The 23,246-nt window shown below is 45.8% G+C and overlaps 2 protein-coding genes across 2 annotated transcripts in view; one reads left to right on the forward strand and one right to left on the reverse strand.

The window, feature by feature from the left end:
- Window positions 1-1,045: 1,045 nt before the first annotated feature.
- Window positions 1,046-1,807, reverse strand: LOC126520874 (molybdopterin synthase catalytic subunit-like). The gene has a single exon (XM_050169677.3). It carries the CDS (start codon window positions 1,713-1,715, stop codon window positions 1,275-1,277), a length of 441 nt encoding a protein of 146 aa, XP_050025634.1. The 5' UTR covers window positions 1,716-1,807; the 3' UTR covers window positions 1,046-1,274.
- Window positions 1,808-3,160: 1,353 nt separating this feature from the next.
- LOC126520864 (guanine nucleotide-binding protein G(I)/G(S)/G(T) subunit beta-1) overlaps window positions 3,161-23,246 on the forward strand; it is a 67,529-nt gene continuing 47,443 nt past the window's right edge. The window contains exons 1-2 of the mRNA XM_050169665.3: window positions 3,161-3,466; window positions 5,070-5,149. Of these exons, the coding sequence (XP_050025622.1) occupies window positions 5,093-5,149 (57 nt within the window). The 5' untranslated portion in view covers window positions 3,161-3,466; window positions 5,070-5,092. The remainder of the gene's footprint in view (window positions 3,467-5,069; window positions 5,150-23,246) is intronic.

Raw genomic sequence — 23,246 nt, forward strand, 5'->3', positions numbered from 1 at the left:
GGTGTAAAAACCACTCGGAGGAACCGGAGCGTCGAGATCAAATTTAAGAACTTTCGCTAAGGTCTCAGGAAATGAGCCACCGAACACAACATCATGACCCAATTGTGTCTGCGGCCTTTCGTTATACGTATACTTTAGAAAGGAACAAAAAAAAAAAGCATATTCTCAAACAACCACAAAATTGAAAGCGCACTTTTATTGAGGAATACTAAACATGTTTAATCTGACGAATTATTCATTCCCGACATTATAAGACGTTGCCAAGCGTGTGGTATGCAAGTGCTAAAAAGGAAAGAAAAGAAAAAAGATTCAAGATTATATATAACTTAAAAATAACCACGTTTTCATCGCAGCCCGAGAAGGTGGCAGATTTCAACGTGTAAGTTGCCTTAGCTTTTCAAAAATTTTATTCATGCCTCAAATGCACCAGGCACGTGGTTTTACATTTTTACATGAGGGACTTCTGATGCCGCACATCTCTAGATGCTCGTTACTATGTGAGACGTAGACAGTGCTTTTCTTTTACCAGAATAAAGAAGGTATTAAAGGACTCCGTTTTACTTTGAAAAAAATCTCATTTCCCTGACCAGACATCAATGCTAATTGACATGGCGCCAAATTAGCCCGGACCGCCTCCATTCGCACAGTTAAGATTTACTATATGCCACAATTTATATCGTATGTGGTTCGTTTTGAAAGTGACAAGTTTCTCAACGATTTATTCCTCTGCAGGCGTGATAATATAATCAGTCATTGAAAACACTAGTCACAATTGAGCAGAGCTGTGACTGCACGTCACCTTAAAATTAATCTACGTGTATAACAATACTCCTTTACGACGTCACCGCTTAAAAAAAATTTTGGCTGGCGGATGAACTGCAGGGTCCTTGTTGCTAGACAACTTTCATGTATAAGAATTGTGGATTTTGTATGGCCGAGACGAGAACAGCATGCGCATTGTGCTGTCGAACAATTTTTACTCATGTCACCTGCTATACAGACACCACATCACCAATGTAATCTTGAAGTTAGCGTGTCATCAATGTCATATATATAAAATTTATTGTCAACATCATTAGAAGCAGCGAAAACATGCTAAAGCTCACAGAGCCAATACATTCTTCGAAACGACGAGAAAGAAACATGTAAATACATATGTATATAAAACGGGGCAAACACAATTCAACGACTCGCCAACAACGAAGAGTTTGCTGCCTAGCATTTGCAGTAATCCTCCCCACCCCCCTATAGATAACGCTTCGTAGTAGCCAGTTTCAATGGCGCGCAATCCAGAAACATTCCTTGTTCTCCTTCCAGTCGTGGTCACCGTCGTCGTAGTGCTCCTTTTTCCACACAGGCACTCGCCGTTTGACCTCGTTGATAGCATATTTCACTGCCTCCTGAGCCTCCTGGCGATGCTCGGACGAGATGGCGATAACAACGCTCGCCTCGCCAACGGGGACGTCGCCCAGCCGGTGAACTAGGGCGACGTTCTTGACGTGCCACTGTCGCCGCACCGCGTCACAGATTCGTAGCATCTCACGTTTCGCCATGGGATTGTACGCCTCGTAGCTCAACTTGCACACTCGCTTTCCCTCGAAATGGTTGCGCGTCGTGCCGAGGAAAATTGAAATAGCACCGCAGTCCGGTGATCCGACCTTGGCCAGTACCGCATCGAGGTCCAGCTTGCCCACCGACAGTTCTACGTAATCCATGCCCGGGCAGGCGAGGCCAATGAGGTTAGACAGCGGGAAGGAAGAGTTATACGCACCGCGCGCCCCAGCGATCAACCGCCGCTGATAGGAGGTATGAAGGCGACTTCGTCGCCTTGTCGCAGTATCACCTCGACGCCCGATTCGACGTACGACTCGTTCACGGCAATCACTGCGCTCTGCTGCAGGGCTAAAAGCTTGGGGTAGGCCTCGAAGATCGCTTGCTTCAGCTCCTCGACGTCTCGAAGCACGGCGGGCAAGACGAGCGAAGTCTCGGAGGCGCCAGCCAGTTCGCGGGCCTTGGCGAACAGCAGCAGTCGCACGGGGACTTCTGGCCGCATGCCACTCAAGATCTGTTTGAATGGTCCGCGGAGAGGCAGTTAAAGCATTTTATCAAATGCACCCGAGCGAACCGACGATGTTCGTCGAGCTGCACCGAGCGGCAAGGTCAGACCGAAACACGTAGCAGACGCAGCTAGCTGCGCACATGTGGAGGGAGAAGCCGGCTGCGCTATTTACGATCGACGCCGCAATGCGTCGCGTCTAACGCGATGGCAGTGGCTTCTCGTGGTGGCACTGGTAATCATTTATGGCTAGTTTACTTAGGTTGCTATAGATGGCAGTAAATGTGCTAAAATTTTGTTCGGGGGAAATGGACAGTGGAGCGTGTTTTTCTCAAAGTATGTTCTTATCTGACTGCTCCACGTTGCATCTAGCAAATGACCTGATATCAGAGTTAATCGTTGATAGTCGACATGAAAATATGATATCAGTACAGGACGCACATGAGAAAGAAACGCGTACAAATATGTTAAAAGTACATCATAACTTTGCACCATTACCAACATTATGCATATATATACCAACGGGAATGAATGCGAGGCAATGGAAGAAGTACGCCGACCGGCTACGTGAGCATGCTTGCATTTATGAAACACCAACCCTGCAAATTTAAAAGCGGGCTTCGCCACATGTGTTTCATGTAATGCAGCGAAACAATTCGAGCGTTGTAGCTTTGTTAGTCGACACGATTGAGAGTTGAGCAGTACTCACTCGCAAAACGTTTACCTTTTACAGTTCGTTCGGATTACGAATAAAGCATGCTATCATTACATGCACCTGCCGGCCTGCATTCTAAAGTTGACACTAAACTGACTCTTGCAGTATGCAGTGTGTGCGCAACATGAACAAATAAGTTCTGAGATTCCACTGGCTCTATTATTCTTTATTTTGCTTCGGGCGTACTCTTACGGTTAGTAGCACAAGACTTAGCAGAAAACGGTGCAAGATATCGGTCCAACAAAACAAGCAAACGCTAAATGCCGTCACCCGCCCCTGGACCGAAGCTTTCCCGGAACAAGTAATATCCGTGCGTCATTTCCGGTAATGCGTGGTCCTCCGCGCAGCCGCTGTAGGATTGTGCTCGGCGCATGCGTCGAGCAGTCCGCTATTAAATTCAGTACGGGGTCTTTGCCGGTTTGTGCACGGGAGCCGCACCCTGCTCAAAGCGGTCGGAAAAAAATTTACGAACACGCTCGAGGGTTCTCGTGCACTCGCCGGGTATCGAAGTGCGGTGGATGCTGAAGTGTGGTTTGTGAGGTTTGTTGGACAAACGTAGTGGACATTCTTCCATGCTGCTCAACGAACTGCTGTGACGGCACGCTGGGACACCATTCGCCCCACGGCAAGCCTGGGACACCCGGCGAATTGTTTCAGCGTTAGGCCTATTATTAGAGGGAAGTTGCTCTCGGAAGGTATGGGTCCTTCAAGTTTCGCCTTATTCCGCCCCAACTGTCCACCCGTGCCGCACGGATAGAGCATTTCGCGCGTTCTCTTGCGTGATTGGAACTACTTTCGAGGCGCCAATTCGGCGGAAACATTGACAATTATTCTTGAGTTAGGGCTAGCGCTGCTCCTCCCAGCGCCGTAAAATGGCGGATATTATGTTCCGATGAGCTCAAATTTCGGTCGTCGCTGGCGAATATGCTGGAAGTTGTGATCGCAAACATCGTGCTAGTGGCCACACTTCACCCTGGACACAGCTTTCGGCCGAAGCATCATTAGTGTGTCGTCTCTGTTCGCGGAAGTGGGTGCAGACCCGTACGATGTGCCAGAAGTGGTGTGACATACTTGGCTTGTTTTTAAAAACAACGTGGCGGCCCGCCTTGCTAGGGGTTACGCCCGCCCGCGCGCTCTGACGCTCTGCACACAGATGCGTTTGCATGGCGGCTTTAACAGCTCGTGCAAGCACCTGCTCGCTCGATACGCAAACGCCCCGTTCCGATAACCACGATAACCCTAAACTGGACCGGTGCCCATCGGCGGGCTTTTATTTCATTCGCGCGGTTTTTTTATTGTTATGATTTGCTCACCGATCTGTTAGCTGGCAGAGTACGTATTTGGTTTGCGGTGCTGGTGATTGACCTTCCACTTTGCACAAGCCCCACACACCCTCCTCCTTGCGCGATGATAGTTAACGAGTTGTTCTAGGCCTAGCGATCGGGCTTGTGACAAGTTGCGGATTGAAGCAAATCTACAAATGTATGTGCGGCGGCGAACATGTGGCTTCCCGAGCTCGACACACAACACGCATCCGTGGGGCTACGCGGCAGCAGTGTTTGTGCCTGTTCTAAGATGACCCAGCCCCCTCCCTGTGCCTGTTCCGGCTCGCTGCAACCGCGAAGGCGTTGAGCGTGCGGCTAGCAAACTTGCTTCCATCGGAACTGCATTGCAATCGGCGTGTGGGCGCGGACATCTTGTCTGGAGTTTAAGGAAGGCGCGGATGTTTTGTTGCGGAATGACAACCTGCCTGTGACGTAGATCCTTGATCTAAACCTTGTTATTTTCTGTTCTATATTTAAATCGCCGCGCATGTTATTGCTGTACACTTAGCGTGTACTTTGCACGCTCACTTGGAAGTCGGGAAACCGCTGTCTACGGACATCTGTGCTTTATGTTACTGCATACCTAAAAGGCATGGTTCGCAAATAGATAACCTGTTGTGCTCAAGCAGGTCAATACCGAATTCCGTATAACAGACATTGGAAGAAGTTAACTGATCGCATAGGTGTTCAAATGTATTTCTCCTATATGCCTTTAAGCCAACTTTTTAACGAAGTCTTCCTTTTTCACATTGTAGAGATTGTGCACTACTTTTGACAACCCGGGAGTGATCATACAATTCCTCTTGTGGATGTACTGTAGTGCTAAACAAAACCAGCCTGCGATTTGTTTGGATGCGCTGGCAATCCTTCCAGCATGTACAAGAAATTGCGGCTTACATACCCTGCTGTTTCTTTTCTTCTCTTTTATGCTGATGATGTGAGCACAATTGCTAACATAATTTCTGTTTTACAGGTTGAGGAGCCTAAGCTAACAAAATGAATGAAGTGGAGAGTCTACGTCAAGAAGCAGAGACATTAAAGAACACAATACGAGTAAGTTATCATTTCGCAGCCAGTTCACTCAAAAAGGCCCATTGGAGGCATGCTTGTTTTGTCATCCACTGCATTAACAAAGGGTTTGTATTGAGATACCGAGTGAGCTATTTTCGCCGCATTTTTGTTACCAAGCGCTAGTAGGTAGCACATTGGTGGGAACCCTTTATTGGCATTCCTGATGTTTTGTTTTTGCGACCCTGTCTAACAGTTCTGCGACTATTCGTAGACGCCGTATCTAAGGCTTTGGAAGGATGCATAGCACCACAATCTGGGATTTAATATGCAGGCATTGTAGTTCACAATACCAGTGATTCACAGTTGGAAAGATTGGGTTCACACTATGCTTAATAATTTGCATTGTATTTAGCTACTGTAACAGTACAGCAAAATTTAGACATCTGGACCGAAGTTGTTATTCACTGCAACAGCAGACACAGTTTCCTTAAATTCTTTTTAACTAAACTAGTAAATGTACTGAGTGTACCTTTGATACAGGTAGAAAATAAAACTTGTATGATTAAAAGTGTTGCTTTAGCTGCTTTTTCACTGAATTGCATTCTTAAGCTATCCTCAACCTTTGCTGATTCCTACAGTTTGTCGTGGGCAAGGTGTCCTATCGCTACAGCGATTTCACAGCAGGATCACCGTCTTACGCCGTCAGTGTTACCGGCATGCTGTAGCGCATGACAATTTAATTAGCATCATATTTGCTAAACATATGTCAAATTTATGTTCACTGCTCAGATAAATAGCATATGTGAGGTATCTGTGTAAGCCAAGGTGCAGCACACTTGCTGGTGTTGTGATGTTTCCAGTGCTTTATTCTCTCAGTTCCTCATACGTCACATTTTGTCTTGCGTACATAAAATAACTGCACGTTTGCTTTGTACAAGGCAGTGCAAACAAGTTTTGCCAAAAAAGCCAAAATGGGCCGCACTTACCCTGGTGTCTCTGCATGATGCAGACATTGGGAGGAGCCATTCACGTGCATTACTTAACACAGGTATAGTACCTTCTTGCACCTGCACAGTGGCTGGGGCAACCTATGTTAATTGTAACATGTTCTGAACATCAGCATGCAATTTTGCCTTAGAATGAAACATTCAATAGCATTCAGACTTTAAATTGCAAGAATACTGCCTTCATCCACCCATGCCCTGTTTTGAGGCAAAGCTGTGATGACTAAACACCTTCATTCACAGCTGGTCACGGTAGTATGCCATGTAGCAAACTGTACAGTCTCATTGGCTGGAGTGGCAGGCAGTCATGTTTCCATGTCAATTTGTAATGTGTTCCTTCACCACGCTAGTCCATCAATTATTTGTGTGCACTACTTTGGCAACCCGGGAGCGATTTTGTCCTTTCCTCTTCTGTATGTACTGTAGTGCAACATAATAGCCAGTGATTGACCCCATATGCTCTGGCAGTTCCTCCCCTGACATGCACATGAATTAGTGGCTTCAGTGCATTTTACTTTCTGGTACCACAATGGAAGTTGTTTGTGTAATTGTGTATACTAGGGTCCTCAATTGCATATGCTTGGTGCGTTACTGTTATTTTTGGGTTGGAGGGGGTGATTATCTTAGTGGCTAGGACATTTCACAGCTGAGCGCATGGTCATAGATATGATTCCCAGCCACTGTGACCACATTTCAGTGGGCACGGAAAGCAAGAACATTCATGTTTCGTGGTTTGGGTGCACATTGAAGCACCCCATGTGGTCAAAATTGATACGGAGCCCTTCACTGTGGTTTCCCTCGTAACCTACTGCGACTTAGACCACACAATTTATCTGATAAATTTTTACTGCTCTAGCGCCAACTTCTGCCCTGCGTATACGAGCGCACATTTTGTTAGCGTTAGCAACCTTCAGCAACAGCAGTGAAATTTCTGGCATTCGACGGAAATTGTGTCTGTTGTTATTCCACAGCCTGGTTTCATTAAAATATACAAAATAAACGTGAAGTAACCAGTGCCACGTCAACCTACTGCAACTAATGCTGTAAGAATGTTTATTTGTGGCACTTGTACATCGTAAATACTTGCTACAAGTATGTTCACACATGATTTCTACACTGAGGTCCATAAGCAGTTGTGTAGTTTGCCTTTGTTTGGTGGCCTGTGGGGTCAAATTGCAGCATTGTGATGTATATATTTTCATTTTATTACTATTTGCGCAAATCAAACTTCTGTTTAAGAGAAGTCTTCTATAATAAGATTATGCTAACACTGACAACGAAGCGCCATTGCTAATTAAAATGAGGTGGTATTGATGAAGGATGCGGTGCTTGTGCACAAAAGTAATCATGCCAAGGTGAACAAGTGTTCACAGGGTAGTGCACCATTATCCTAAGTGTTCACAGGGTAGTGCACCATTATCCTAAGTAGGTCAACTTTACTGGGTAGTGAACATGGCACAGTTCAGTAAAAGCACTTTTTTTTCTTCTCATTCAAGTCTGTTGTGCTTCATTGCCTGAGGTGTGTCAGGTGGTACAGGAATAACTGCATGGACTTCTACAGCTGGTAGCCCTACAGCTGGTAGCCTGTGCCTTTACGTTGAAGCAGATTCACCAGTGAAAGTGTCCAATTATAAGGACGTGCACACATTGTTATGCCAGCACCTGGCGATGAGGCATGTGTGCTACGTATGCTATGTGTGCTATTTAACTGTTAGGTGAGAGGTGAATAACTCCGAGCATGTTGGCTTCGATTGAATCCAGGGCCCCCAGTGTGCATGCAGAAAATAGGCTCTCAGCTTGCAGTTAAAGGTTCTAATACCTTCCGATGTAGTGTGCTCTCGGGGGGGGGGGGGGGTATTCCGTAACTGTCCAACTAGTGGACATGGCCATTTCATGTACTGCTGAAGTTATTATTGGCTGGGCTGGGGTATACGTCAGAAGGAGACAGGCGCCTTCAGCAGCAGACTATGTCCACTAGGTGGACACTTGCAAAGTAGCCCCCCTGGATAGTAATTGCAGCAGCATGAGATCTGTAGACTAATGCACAAGTTAGGCAACTAACGAAAAAAGAAAGTTGTGTCAGCAGTGATTGAATCCGGGCCTACACACTTCTGAGATTGGTGCTCTGATGATTTGTCATCAGGATGTCTGGGATCTGCCATGCAGGACATCAGATTCTTACTTGCACTGAAGGGATGCAACAGTGCACATGCAACCTGCCATTTGCATTTTGGCAGTGCTGTGACAAATCAGGTGCAGTGGCAAATGGGAACGACAGCACAGACAAAAATGGACATAACCATCACCCGCAGTTCTTTAGCTGCAGCAGCAGTCATATTTTTTTTCAAACATGAAGCTAACATTAGTGTTGCATCAAGTGTGTGCAAATTGTAGCAATAAGTATATGTATCAAGGTAGCTTATGGATGGTTGTGTATGAAGGCAACCCAACACCGGAAAATTAGCCACAGAAGAGCTGACTTGTTCTACATACAGATGTCTGCCAGTAGTTACCATTCAAAGGTGACATGTGATGAAATGCTTTGTGTGTTTACTACTTCAACAAACTTAGACACAGACTTTTCCTAAAAGGAGCCTTTTTTCGTCGTCTCTGCAGCTTTTCTGCTTGATTCATTGTTGTAAGATGTGGGATCGAACAGGTGTGGGCGTGGTGCTTTATCTGCAAGCCTGTGAACATGCTTTTTCTGCCTACGGCGGCTCTCAATGGCACTGATGCACTTGTTGCAATCCAATACAATAGGACTGGGCATTGATTATTAAGAACTGAAGTAGAATAGTGGGAAGTGACAAGCACCAGTGATTGCGCCGGGACCCATAACACTGTGAGAGGAGCCTCTTCAGAATTAGGCTGCAGCCTGCACAGTGCTACTACTATATTGCTAGACGAGACCTAGATTTCAACGTGTTGCTGACCACTTGCTTAACACGTTCACTGCGGCAGTACTTTTGATAAATAATGTATCCAAGTCTCAGTTCCTGCGTGGGATGACCCATGGGTGGGTCACTTGTCATATTGCTCTGGTGCATCGCACCCCACTGGTGAGTCACCAGAGGGTTGTGATCCTATGGAATTTCCTAAAGGTGTAGATTAATGGTGCCATGATGCGTCGGACCACAAAAAAAAAATTTTATTTTCCCTTGATGTTTAGAAAGATGTTGCTTGCACACTGCAGGAAAGCCCTGTGCAGCTACACGGTTGGAATATCTGCTGCGACCCACTGGAGACCTACATCACAGTGAACGTGTTAAAACATGCATATTTGTGCTTATGAATACATATTTGCCAGCTTATTTCATCGAAATCACTGTCACTAGGTTTGTATAACAAATATCTGGCAATGTTGCCATATGCATAAAACTTAAAATTTTTTGTAGGGCACCACATTAAAGGAATTTTGACTTGGGGACACCAGTGTACACTTCACGCCGTTGTCCATTCAGTAGGCCTCATAAAGTACTGTTGGTACCTCAGGTTTGCAGAAATCGCACTAATATTAAAGGAATCTTATTTATTTATTATGCAGCTTTTCATGTGCAGCAACCAATACAAGCAGTGCTAAACTTCATGTCTAAGGGACAAAACGCATGTTTTGGTGGCCTGCTTAAGGCTTAATATATAACTATGGCTACATGTATTCTTGTCGCGATGCAGTAAAATGTTATAGAGATTGTACCCTTTGTAGCAGTCCCGCCTCAACTTGTTCCAAGACCGTGGATGTTACATCCCCCGCACGTGTTGCATTAGGTTTTTCCATGTCAGCGTGCCAATTCTGGCATGCTTAAGACAATGTACTGATAGTGATACAAAGGTGGTTAATTGGGCTTGTAAAGAAATCCTATGTAATCTGATTTACTTTTGGTGCCTGGTTGTGGAAAAGACTGGCAAGAACACAGTTGTCTTATTCATCCTTGATTCATGCTGTTGCCTCTGTCCACAAGAGCTGCCTTTTGCTGATCAGGGATTTTATCTTTCTCGAGCATCATCTACTGTTTGGACTGTTTCCACTGCCTTCTCTCTTCTGTGCTATCTTTTGCCAAGATATAGTTCACCTTCAACCCCTAGAATCATAAACAGACAGAGGATGGGCATATGGGTGTGTATGTGGTGTGAAAGAGGGCACTGGAATTGCGACCTTTTCCACATATTCTCAGCAAGGCACAGTCATCCGAGACAAGTATTGGCTCATCTAGCATTTAGAATGAATTAGCATTTTATCTTTCGGAAGAATGCAAGTCGCATTGCTTTGACAGGGAAGTAATGCGGACATGCACATCTGCTGCCTGATGTCAATGTTGGAAGTGCTGCTAAATGAGATGGATGGTCTTTGTTTAGCAACATATAAAGTGGAACACTTAACAATTAAAAGGGCTCTATGCATGTGTTTCAGCTGAGACAGTACCTTGGTGATGAGGTAATTCAGGCAATGGGTTTCCCTTTCCAAAGAACATAGCAGTAGTGGACATAATTCGTGCAAGACTTGTCAATAAAGACTAATTAGCATAAATTCACTAATTAGTTTTTAATTAGCCCTAAACAGATTTGTTGTCATTGCAGAATTCAGCCAGTCTGTGCTCAAGACTTATCCAGATAATTAGAATTTGGACAGTAACACTGGTTTTAACAAGCTTGTGGCAAACTGCATTGGCATCGAAGGTGGTCTACATTGATCTAATTGTGGCCACTATCCTGGGGTACTAACATGTCAAGAAGTTTTGTAAACAAATGTGACAGCATGGCAGAGATGTCCTGCACCAAGTGACAAATCGATAACTGATAATCTAGTGAAAAAGTCGCCGCCCCGAAGTGAAGAAATTCACGTGGGATAATGCGGCACAATGACATCATCATGGCAGTCATGTTTGCATACTAGCACAGTGAGCTGCATTCATTACTTCATGCGAAAACTATATATTTTCGTCCTGATACATTTCCTTAGCACTGTTTGCCAGCTGGTGTACAGTAATGCATTACTTCCATTATCAAATAGTCTAAAAGTAATGTGCCGTTAATTGTCCTGCCATCCCGTTGTGTTGTCTATTCCTCTACCATTATTGCAAACTTGACTCCCATGACTCATCTCAACAGTTCTTAAAAACATTCCACCCTTTCTCGTGCATGTGGGAACACACACAGTTGTGTTGGTCTTGTCAAGTGCATAAGGCCTGCTGCTATCATAGGTCATTAATTGATAAATTGTGACTGCATTTCATGCAGCCATTATTATGTAAGGTGGTTATCATGTGAAATTAAATACCTTAGCTCACTCAGGAGTGTGCAGTACGGTGACAGCAGTGGTGCCTTGGCGTGAAGAGAAATGAATATATGTCATGAATATTGTTACATCCGACTTGTAGCGAAGCACTGTGCAGACCTAAGTCACAGCTTTTTAAGGTCACCCAAAAACCATTGCGTTGTCCACTGCTTAAATGTCCAGCGGAAGAAAAGTTTATTCATTTGTTGGTGCAGGCATGCTTCTGTGATGAGCTAGATAGTGGTGGATAGGCAGTGTGGCACTGCGAAGGGCACGGTTGTTGACATGATAGTGCCTCAATGTATGTGGCACAGTGAAACCATGTTTTCTGTGTTTCCCTTCACCTAGGCAGGAAAAGGTGCTTATAGACTGTATACTGACAGAATACACTTCTGAAGATATTGGCATGTTGCAGGCACCTTTCACTCGGGATGCCCAACGGCTGGCTCTCTGATTTCTTTCGCACATCAAAAACGTGCTGGCTTCACCGCAGCTTTGCCCCTTTGTTCAGATTTGAACCTCGTAAAGAACTCTTAGATGCACACATGCCAAACTACGATTTTTATTGCAGCTCTTGATGTGGTCGAACTGAGGCAGCTGAACACATGAAAATGCTTGCAACGCAATGGGGAGGGCTGCGCAATGGGTAACGCTGGCATGTCCGATAGTGGCACTGCTGTTGTGGTTTGCCTGCCCCCTGTAAGTGCCATGCACTTCTTAGAGTGCCAAGATGTGTATCGATCAGAATTTTAGGCACATTATTATAGTCTCTGCCCGTCATCGTAAACATCGTAGGCATTCTTCAGAGCTGCCACTCTAGGAACTCTCGGCTTCAGTTTTTTTTTTTTTTTTTTCAAGGTGTCCCCAATGTGGCGCAAACTGGCAGTGACATTTTCTCCTGTACCTGTGTCATAGACATTTTATTGGCTCTCGCACGGATGGCTTTCAGTGCTTTCAAACCAGTCTCTGGAGGATAACCTGCCGAGACCCCTCGTTCATTATATTGCATATTGGCTTCAATCCTTTTCAATGTTAATTCGAACATGGTTATGCAGAATTTTAATGTCAAATATGAAGGGAGATGCCCGTGGGAGTGACGGTTTCAATGTTTCCTTTCTTTTTTTTTTTTCTTTTGTCTATGAAAAAGACAAAATTCTTTCATGTCTACTAGAGCCTTGGCGATAAATTTTTCCCTGTTACTGCATTACACTGCTGTGGTGCCATCAGACACGTACTTAGGGATGTGATGTACCATGTATAAAATTGCATTTTCAAGATACTGTTCCAATTTTTTTAATTCTTACTTAGGGGGATTACATTATTTTGATAGCTGTTGCATCATTGAGGTTAGATTTCAACTGGTTGGACTGTCAGAATTAATATTTAACTAGAGCTTAAGTCAGGTTAATTATTATAGCTGAGAATGTTGGTTACTGTTTGCACTTTGTGCTATTTGAAGACTATTCACTTGAGTGTTAAACCTTAGTAGCAGACCCAATTAGTTATAGTGACCGGAGTATAAGGGATCACCCAACATTTTAGAACGTATATTTGACTGTGCATATGTCACTGGTCAGTTTCTATACGCATTTTCATACTGTGTTGATGTTGCAGGAACTAATTGTGTGCGTCTGAATTTCTTTACCCGTTTTGTTGCATCATTCTGCTGGCTTATTACACCATATTTCAGTTTCAAGAACCAAAACAGCATTCCAAAGTATCTTATAATACACTGTGTAGTTACAAATTCTGCACTGATTCATAATGATTTGCACCAGTATTAAGAGAAACTAGTTTCCATGGTCTTGCTGATGGTTGCTTCAGGATCCTTGTATCTTCAGGCCAGGAATGCAGTCGTTTCCTTGATCGGTGCAGGGGCAGCGGTGGCCGTATGTTTCCTTTTGGCTTCATTGTAAATCTGCTATCTGTAGCACAGCATTGGTGGAATTATGTACTTGCCAAGTAATACACAAATTCACTAAAAGGTTCCAGTAATACAAATACTCTTGGCTAAAGACCTAGAAATCTTGAAATCTTTTTTTGATTAATTTCGGCATTTTCTGGTGAAAACTTAAAGGGGCCCTGAACCACCCCTCAGGTTCGGTGAAATAACATAGTCTGCAGGTAGCATACGCTGCGGTGAATATCTTGGCAAAGTTTTGCTGTCATACGCAGTGCATGGAGCTCACAAGCGGACCACGAAGTCGCCGTTCTCTCAAACGCTCTTTTCATCCTCTCTCTTCTGGACACTTTATCTTGTCATCGGACGCTTTATCTCGTCATTCCCTTATCTGGCTGCTATTGGCTGATACCTAACATCAAGCTGCTGTTGGTTACATAGCGTAGGTACCGTGGCCGCCACGAGTCCACTGGCTAAGCACACTGCAGCTTGCTGAGGACAAGTGCGTTTGGCTTATGTTTAGCACGTCGTAGGAACCAAAAGTGGAAGTCGTGGCGTCTACATTAACATTCAATATGAAATTTGAACTGCGTGCCACAGTGACATTTAGGGAGCGTTGTGGGCACGCCCCACTGCACCGCAGCCTTCGCTGTGCAAGGCATTGAAGAAGGAAAGAGAGCATAACGGAGGCTATGTTTGATTGCCAATAACTCCACTTCTGCTGAATGCATTAAAGTACTTTTTGCGGCAAAGTATTTCTTAAATAGCCTATTTTCACTTCAAGTGCCTTTCTCCACTTCAATAAAAAGTAGTTCAGAACCCCTTTAATACTGTCGTGGAAACTTAAAACATCCACCACTTTGCTACCAGCAGGTGTACTAGCAGTGCAGCTTGAGCAACTTTCGTCATTGTCTTTCGCATCTTGCTTGTCTCTTAATATTGTGTTATGTCGCGAAATTTTGTCCACCATTCACTTCTTCGTTTGCCAATTACATATTTGAGTTGTGGAGTTACTTTTACATAGACTTAGATGTTCCTTGTTGCTTATGGCACTTGTCATTTGTAGGCAGCATAGCCCTCTGTGAAAGCTATTTTTTCTTCTTTCCTTATCAATTCTCTTCCTCCCTCTCAAGTTTAGAGTAGCCAACTGGGCACGTAGTTGGGTTGACCTCCGTACCTTCCCCTCTTTGTTTCTCTCCGAGTTGACTTGAGTGGTTGTAGGCTACTGGTGGGATTAGCCTTGCAGTTGCTGCCGGCAATTATTCCACCGTAGCGACACTTAATTAAATCGCATAAATCGGACACAGACCTCACAATTACAAAAAGTCACTCCCAACGTCACCATGTGGAGGACAAATCCGTGTCCTGCAGGTAATTTAAAAGTTGAGAAACCTCCTTCCTACGCAACTGGTTTCCGCGCGGGAAAACAATGTCCTGAAGAGAACTGTGAGGAACTCCTGTCCTCTTGAAGGACCTGAATAACACACTCCTTTCTGCGTTATACAGAGTACAGCACGTAAGGTAATGTTCTATGTCACCGCACACACCACACGTTGAACATAATGGAGACAACGCCAGGCCAGTCTTATACATCCATGCAGGGGTACGAGCAGAGCCCGTGCGAATGCAGAGCAGTAAAGTGGCTTGGTTTCTTTTAAGACCCTTGGTCTCTCTCTCTGCCACAATGATTATGAGTCGTCACTCATAAGTCCTGTGCTTGCTTTTGTGAACTTGTGCAGCAGTGAAAAGGCAGGCTTTTTTCTGTAATGGGCCTCTACTTCTTTTCTGGCAGATTTTGGTAGTAGCCCACAAATACACGCTAAGTACCTCGAGCAGCCATTCACATGGTAATTTTATGTGTATACGCAGGCTTCTTTTATGCTCGGAAAAACATTTTTATGTAGCACATATTGAGCAACAGAAAGCTGTATCGGGAGTTGTTCGTGTTGCCCTACAATTTTCTGGTTGGTATTTTTTATTTAATTGTAATTGAAAGTTTATAAACTAATATAATTTGGCAGAATGCAAAGAATAATCCGAGTATCTCCAAGTGATGGCAAGCATTACCTTGGTTCTGTCCAGCTACGTCCCATTTACATATTTTTAAATCTTGGTGCGTGTTAGTTGGGCCACTCTGTATATTATGATTATAATGTGAAATGATGCCCAAAGAAACTGGAAACCATGGATAAAAGTAGATGCCCACAAGGTGCTTTAATCATCGTTACATAATAGGCCTTCAAGACAATTATTAAGCACATTTTTATGATCATGCATTGTTACTGGGAACTGCCATCACAAAATACAGTGTAAGTACGAATGCATTCACAATTTGCTTGTTGTCACTGATGTCTTTGTCACTGTCGGCAAAAAAGGCGGGGTCATCCATGGCACCAAGGTTGTGCTGCAGCACTTCAGAATTGGAAGTGCCTGCTTCATGATCGAACACGACGAAGCAGTGTTCGATAGTGTGAATGCAAACACTGCTTCGGTGCATAGTAGATTAATGCTTTAATGACGACACTTATAAATATCCGAAAACAATTTTTATTTTTTATCTAAATGTGCAGGACATATCGAGAATAAGCATAATCTTCAAAAAGAAAAATTTTGCACACGATTATTCAGCAACTGGGGGGGAAACCTACGCAGAAATCTGAAAGTGGGCTTCACCCCAAGGCTCCCAAGGCTTCGCTTGGAATTTGTGCAGCCCACTCTTGTATGTGCATCATAGGTGTAGTACATTCCATTTGCTTTACATCACGTGTGCGACACCACTGCAGCCGGATATCTTGCACCAAACTTATTAATTTCTTCTTTTCGTGCTATCAAGACAAAGCTAGTTGTATGGCAAACTTCTTCCTTGCCCTTTATTCAAGCTCTACACCAACCAATGACACTTGCTGCCTATCATTCATTGTTGACTGAGGACATGTAGCAAGAAACTTTGTATTCAATACCAAAATGTTGCCTGTAAGCAACACTTGCAGGGTTAAGATGAAAAGCTCACTGTAGTAGCAAGAAGTGCCAAAAAACAAAGTAAAGCCGGAAAACTAGCATTAATTTCTACCACCAACTTCAACATAATGCGAGACGTGTTTCTAGGCCAGAAATTTTAATATTAGGACTTTGCATTTTATATCCACAATTATGGTATTCGCTGCTGACTTGGTGGCAGAGGTGGTGTGCTGCTAAGCATGACATCACGAATTCAATTTCACGCCATGGGTGGCCGCGTTCTAAAGTAGTTGGGATGCAAGAAGGCACACTTACCGAGATTTTGGTGCTCATTATAGAACCTTGGCAGGCGAAAATAGACAATGGACACCTACTCTAGCAACCTTCATAGTCAAGGGATGTATACTTGCGTTATTGGGCACATGAACATGTCCATGGTAAGAAAGTTGCTGGCAGTTACTGAAGGCTATTTCGTGTAATTTCATTGGTTTGCATACTCAGATTAGGACAAGCTTGCACTGAGGGGAAAGCTACAGCTGGCATGAACCATTTAGAAACCTTGATTTTACAAGCTCCTATCCTCGCTGACTTACATGCTCTTAGTTCATGCCAGAGTGTCATCGTGTCATTCAACTGCCAGACACGGCAGTTCATATCAACTGCTTTCTTAGCCATTCCATTACCCCCCCAAAGTGATTGTCTGGAATTACTTGAACAAGCAAGCATGCACACAAGATCGTAGCCTCTACCACGAGAGAATGTTGCAGTAAATGTGTTCAGAACCAAAGCAAGCGCCAACGTCAGTTTTTCTTACTCCCTCTGCACAAAGTCTAGTGCACACCTTCCAATTCCACTCCAGTGCTGGATTATTTTTAAATGTAGTTTATGTCCACAGACACACGAAGTCATAGGCTCCAAATTGTTCAGTCACATTGAGGTGCTCGTAAGCATAACTCTGATGGGGGCAAGGCGGGGCCGGAACACTGATGCACTGAAATGTAGCTTTGGCACAAAGTGCTATTGAATATTGCTGCTGAATATCGTGCAGATCACTTTAAATTCATACTACTGTGCTCAACACGTATAGCATCGTTCTTCACAGTTTTCATTGGTTACAGCATTCATACTGTTGCAATAATTCTGCTTGTACAGTAACTGTGCTGGCAAAATAAGTCAGCATCTTTCAATCGTTGCTCACTTCATAACATTTGCAGTCTGCATCTACTAGTCCAAGGGCATATGCCATTTTCTACCCATTAACGCGTAATTTCTTGTTGGTCCAGTTAATGTCTTTATCTGAATGGCATTCATATTGCATAAAAGATTGTCCGTTTTTCATGGTAACAGCTTTTCTCGTGCTTCATACTGACTTTGCTAAATTAATTAACAGCATTCTTGTGGTGTTGTAAGTTTTGTTCCACTCTGGCATATGGAAAGTAGCAGGCGAACTGATTCTCAAGAATAATGATTGTTTTAATATTATATAATCACACTGCTTGCTGCACAATTTATGACAGTGCATGCACTTGCTTCCTTCAATGAAATATTGGTTGCAATTATTATTGGACAACATGAGATTCAATTGAATTCCTAAATTTCATTTGACTTTGTTTCACTTTGAATTTGTTTCCAATGTGGCAGGGAAGAGGCTACTCTTTTTTAACGGCAGAATAATTTGGTATGTCTCCTGTCCACGCAGCTGTCAGTTCCATCTTAATTGCTAGGCGTGTTTTGACTGAATGCATTTGACAGTCGGCTTACCATGTGGGATATGTTTTTCTTCAATTACTTGGCGCATGCAACACTTCAATTACAAAGTTCTTAGTTACTGTGCTGTTATCTTGCAGTTAAAGCCATTCTCACTACTCAAAGCTCACATCTTTACAGGCTGTGCCACCACCACTGTACCACTGTGATTTCATAACAGCAGTGATTTTCCAGATGCATCTGTCCGTCTTTTGCACTGGGGCTCAAATTTGGTTTCATTTTCTTTATTTTCTCATTGCTTGCGCAAGCCAAGCCATATTTTGGAAGCAATATAGTTCAATGCACTTGAAGCGGCAGGCAACAGCATTTTGTGCGCACACTTGCTCGGCAGTCATTGTCCCCAGAACTGGGTTCTCCGGAGTGCAGTCCACCACTTGCACCGATCTCCCTCAATTCCATATTTGGGACAGGCGTGGCACGTCCTTGTGGAGAGACGGACAGTCTCTTGTGGCGCATTGGCTTCCAGGCGGCCTGCAGCAGCGGGTATACGGCACTTGCAGTACGGCGACTCCTTCCACCCCGCCCCATCCCGGCGCCTTTTGCGACCCCTGTTTCTGGCGGGCCGCAGTTCGTTTCCCTGGCGCGGCCTGGTGGCTTTTCGAGCGTTTCTGGTGCTCCCCTATTTTTTCTTCCCCCCCCCCCCTCGAACGGCCGGCCCGTGACGTGAGCGGCGGCGGCGGCGGCCCCCCCTCTCCCGCCGCCTTCTGAAAGCCGGCGCTCGCTCGTTCGGCTTTCCTGCCGGGCGTTGTGCCGCGGGCTCAAGTTGATCGATTTTCGAAAACGGCGCTGGTGCCATGCAGAGGGAGGGTCGAGTTGTGCTCCTCCTCTCCGAATGACGTCACTGGGAGCGGCGGCGTTGCTTCTGCTCGCTCGTCGCCGCTGCCCCGGGAGTGACGTTCGCCGCGTTGTGTGCGTGCGGTGGCTAGTCCGCCGTCTCCTTTGATCTTTTCCGTTGGAGCGTAGCAATGGTTGTTGTGCTGCGTTTTTCTCAGCCTCCGCCAACTTCAGTCTTTTTTTCTCTCTCTGCACGCGTTCACGCCGTGCTCCAGTGCGCGTTGTTCTGCGTTTCCTCGCGCGCTCGTGGCAGCGGCGGCGATCGCGTCGTTGTGTTAATGGCATGGTAGCCGTTCGGAAGCGAATACTATAGTGACCGGAGGGTGGGGGGGGGGGGGGGGGCGATCTGCTGTATTTTTATTGCTTTGTCTAGCTCGCATGCGGCCGTGCCATATGGACCCCAGATCCCTTTTCTGCGCCGCGGCGGACGTCCCGCGATGAAAACGCGACCATCGTGCGCTGCACCCCACAATCGTCCGTTGCGGTCCACTCTCGTAATGAAGCGAGTGAAGCTTGCCGAGGACCCCTCTAATGTAGTTCTCTCGTGGCGGCTGCAGCAGGGCTGCGCGCGATTTTTTTTTTTTTTTCATCGTTTGCTTGCTTTCTCTCTCGATGTACGGCCAGGGCAGGCGCGCGGAGCTCTCCATATCGGGATCTCTGTCGGACCCAGCTGCGGCGTTCTAGCTGGCCAACGGGGGCAGCTTCGCGCCGCAGAGTGCTTGTATATTTTTTTTCTTTTCGCGCCGTGGTCCCGCACTTGGCGACGTGACTGGTGCAACGTGCACGCTGTAGTAGTGTCAGGTCGTTGTCGTGTGGGGTCGAGGCAGGTGTGCTGCCGTGCGACGTTACGTGCAAGCCGGTTAGCTCGCAAAAATAAGTACGAATACACGAAAGGCACCGGCCTCCGCCCTTGCGGCGTCGCACGTCATCTTGGTCGACAGTAGTTCGGGGATCCTACTGGCTGAATTTTCGCTTTTGCAGACTGTGTGCTACTTTGTTCTCTCTTCATCGGTTCCTTTGAATCTCTCAGCGGCGCCCGAACGCCGCGTGTTTGGCATATGCGCGCGCTCCAGATCAGCTGTGAAATCCCAAAGGATGCTGCAACCCGTCTTGTGGAACAAAGTTGTCCCAGCTTCCTTCTATCCCAAGAAAAAATTTGGATTGCAACTGGCGACCTTCTTCCATCGCTACCATTCCGGACAATGCAAGCTTTAAAGCAAGCGTGCACAACAATGTTATTAAACCTTATTGCTGCAGATTTTTTTTATAGTACCCGCTCTTTTCCGTTATGCCTTCGGTCCTAGAAAATAAAGCCTACGTTCCTTCTGGACGAAAGGCATTTTCGTGACATTTTGCTGGCAGTATCGAGCGATGTTTCGTCGCTTTTTCGTTGCTTTCGAAACTTTCATCTGCACCAAGAATAGGATTTTCATTCTTCGCTGCACGCCGGGATGAAACCAAATGAAAGCTTTCACCGCTGTGTCAGGAAACCGTTTGTCCTCCCTGGTCTGCGCTGTTTCTGTTGCTTAGGAACGTTTTCAGCATTCGGTCGGTTCTGCTTGAAGCTTAGCGATTGGCCGCCTTTTGCGATCGGACTAGTCGAGGCTCCCAAACTGCTGACATCACAGCGCGAGATTTAGTGCCAGGGGCGCTTAAATCTTTGCACTAGCAGGTGCTATTAGGGTTTACGTTTCCTAAACGAGCGGGCGATAAAGTAACGAGCCGTCCTATGAGGAAAAAAAAAACGCCAGTGTCTTTAGACGCTGCTTGGCCTTTGCGGGCTTTCTCCGCGGCACGCTCTGGTGACGCGCCGTTGCGATGGTGTCGATCAAGACGTTGCCATTAGAGCTCGCCTTCTCGATGCTGTGCGGGTCAGTGTTTTAAGAGTGCGCCGAATATACGCGCGAGGATCTCTTGTAATGGAGCGAACACTCTCTCCAAAGCTTGCTGGCGGACGTGCCTCAATGCACGCGGGGTAGAGCACCTGCCTTTCGTACGGGGCGGAGAACTCGACAGGCGGCCCGTGGTTCTCTCCGAGGAGGAGGAAGCTGCGCCGAAGAGCAGGAGGGAGGACTTGCTTCCCTCACCGCGGCCGGCGCGCCTCCTCGCACACGAGCCCTGGATTTCGGTCTTGACGTCACTCTGACGTCATTCGCCCAGCGCGGGCCTCGAAGGTCACGGGTGTCACTCGCGTGGCGTTCACAGCCGGGGTAGGCATGGAAGGGAGAGGGGGGGGGGGCGGAACCAAATGGGAAGGGGCGCACTCGTGCCACGACTGCCTCCTCGCATTTTCCCTTTCCTGCCTTTTATGAACACTGGGTAAACTGGGAATCGGGTGGCCCGGGCACCAACCCTCCCCCCCCCCCCCCCCCTCCCCGCGCGCGTGTGACGCGGCTTCCGGGTCGAATTGGAATGCTGTGCTCCGTGGCTCCATTTCCAAATCCACTTGCATGATTTTCTCGACTTTCAGGACGTTGGACCCTACTTAAAAGCAGTAGCGCTGTTCAGCTTGCACATGGTTCAGCTTGCAATTGCCAGATGTTGAATGAACATGTCTGAGTCCATGAATGACGGAATAGTGTATACTGCATTTCGTGTTACATGTCCAGCCAAGCTTTATGGAGCATATGTTTCTGCCTGATAAAGGCATCAGTGCTGGCATGAAGTTGCCACCTCTTGTTGCAGTAGCAGGCTCTTCTTAATTCTGCTCAATTTGCAACTGCGTTTTTGTTCATTTGTATGCACGAATAGACCAGCTGTGCTGGCTCAGTGGCTGTGGAGTTCTGCTGCTGAGCATAATGTCACAAGTTTAATTAATGAGTGTGACAGCTGCATTCCGACGTGGGCAGTATGTAGGAATACCATTGTACTTAAATGTGCACCTTGCAAAACACCAGATGGTCAAAATTCATACAGAGTCCCCAACCCGATGTGGTGTCCTAGTGTTTATTTGTGGTGCTAAACCTCGTTATTTGAATCCACCAAAGTACCCATATGTGCATGTTCTTGTCTGCAGTTAATGCAACTATAAAAATAATGCTGGAGCGGTTGCTCTTCTAACCGTGGCTGGTTGAGGCCTGCAACGGAGAAGTGTGGGGCACTGCTGTCCTGAAAGCTGAAAGAGGGGGAAATGATGAGATGCCTAGCAAGCATAAAATGAACATGAAGGGAAAATGAGAAGGAAAATATTTTCTAGTCTAGGGTAGGGAACCCACCCACGTCCCTCTTCTGACCTCGTTCAGTGACATTGCAGGCAGTGGCCAGTGGTGGTTGATGCGGTGTTCTAAGTAGGGTTGTGTGAATGTTTGAAAAGTTCAAATATTAATGAACATTATACTTTTATTATTCATATTTGGTTGGAAAAATAGATATCCGAAAATGTTCGAACATTTGGTTGGATGCGAATATTCGAATCAAATCTAATGTACTGCTGGCTGTGTGGGAGCGAACACTGTTCTTGGCATTTGTGTCTAATTTCTGAATATTGGGCAATTTTATGCTGAATTTTGTGATGATTTCATGCTCCTAGTGAAATTTTGCCTGTAAAGCACACATGGTCAATCCGCCTGTGTCCGCCTGCGTGCGGAGGGCTGTCAACAGCTGGCGGACGACCGGTCACAAGTTTGCCATCCGCATGCCTGCTCGTCTCTCATTGGCTGGTCCGAGGCGTACGGTGTCAGGCGTTTTCACAGCAAACATGGCGCTTGCTCGGAGTGAAGCGCGGCAGGGATGCAAGGCCTAAGCTACAGTCGTGTCAGAAGAAATATTTGAAGCCGTCAACTTCGTGACTTTTTGTGCCGTGTTTGCATGTGCGTCGCAAACGAGAAGTCCATCACATACACATGCATTCTGAGCAGGACACAGGTTCAGGGTGTGGCGAAATGAAAAGTGTCCGATCGGCGCACCCAGCAAACGCGATTCGTGTATGTGGTCTGTGTATGTGGTTCGTTGCTGCGAAGTGGTGAACGAACCACATGCAACTTTCAACTTTGCACCTTTGTGAACCTTTGCAACTTTCAGGAGTGATGATATGATCTGTAGCGATAAGCTTTTATTGCCTCGTTATCGCTGTCATTTAGCGTGTGCTATAATGCGTGTGAGCCGCTTCGCCGGCTGTGGTGCGCTCTGGTGATCGCGACATTCGAGCTGTGTTCTTGCTGTTACGAAGTGCGTACATATGTGCAAATACATATTTGAATAGCATATGTGAATGCATGCCACTTCACCATTATGCATATTTTCTTTTGGAACAACTTTACGTTTGGCACAGAGGCTGAGCCACTGTGGTCTCTTGACTGCAAATGTTTGTGCTTTCTTTCACAGTGCTCATGGGGGTATAATTCATTTGGCTACTCGAATAGTGAATAGATAATGGAGCACACCAATCTTCCAGTTTTAGGCAGA

Source organism: Dermacentor andersoni, chromosome 3 (assembly GCF_023375885.2).
Source record: "Dermacentor andersoni chromosome 3, qqDerAnde1_hic_scaffold, whole genome shotgun sequence".
Lineage (NCBI taxonomy): Eukaryota > Metazoa > Arthropoda > Arachnida > Ixodida > Ixodidae > Dermacentor > Dermacentor andersoni.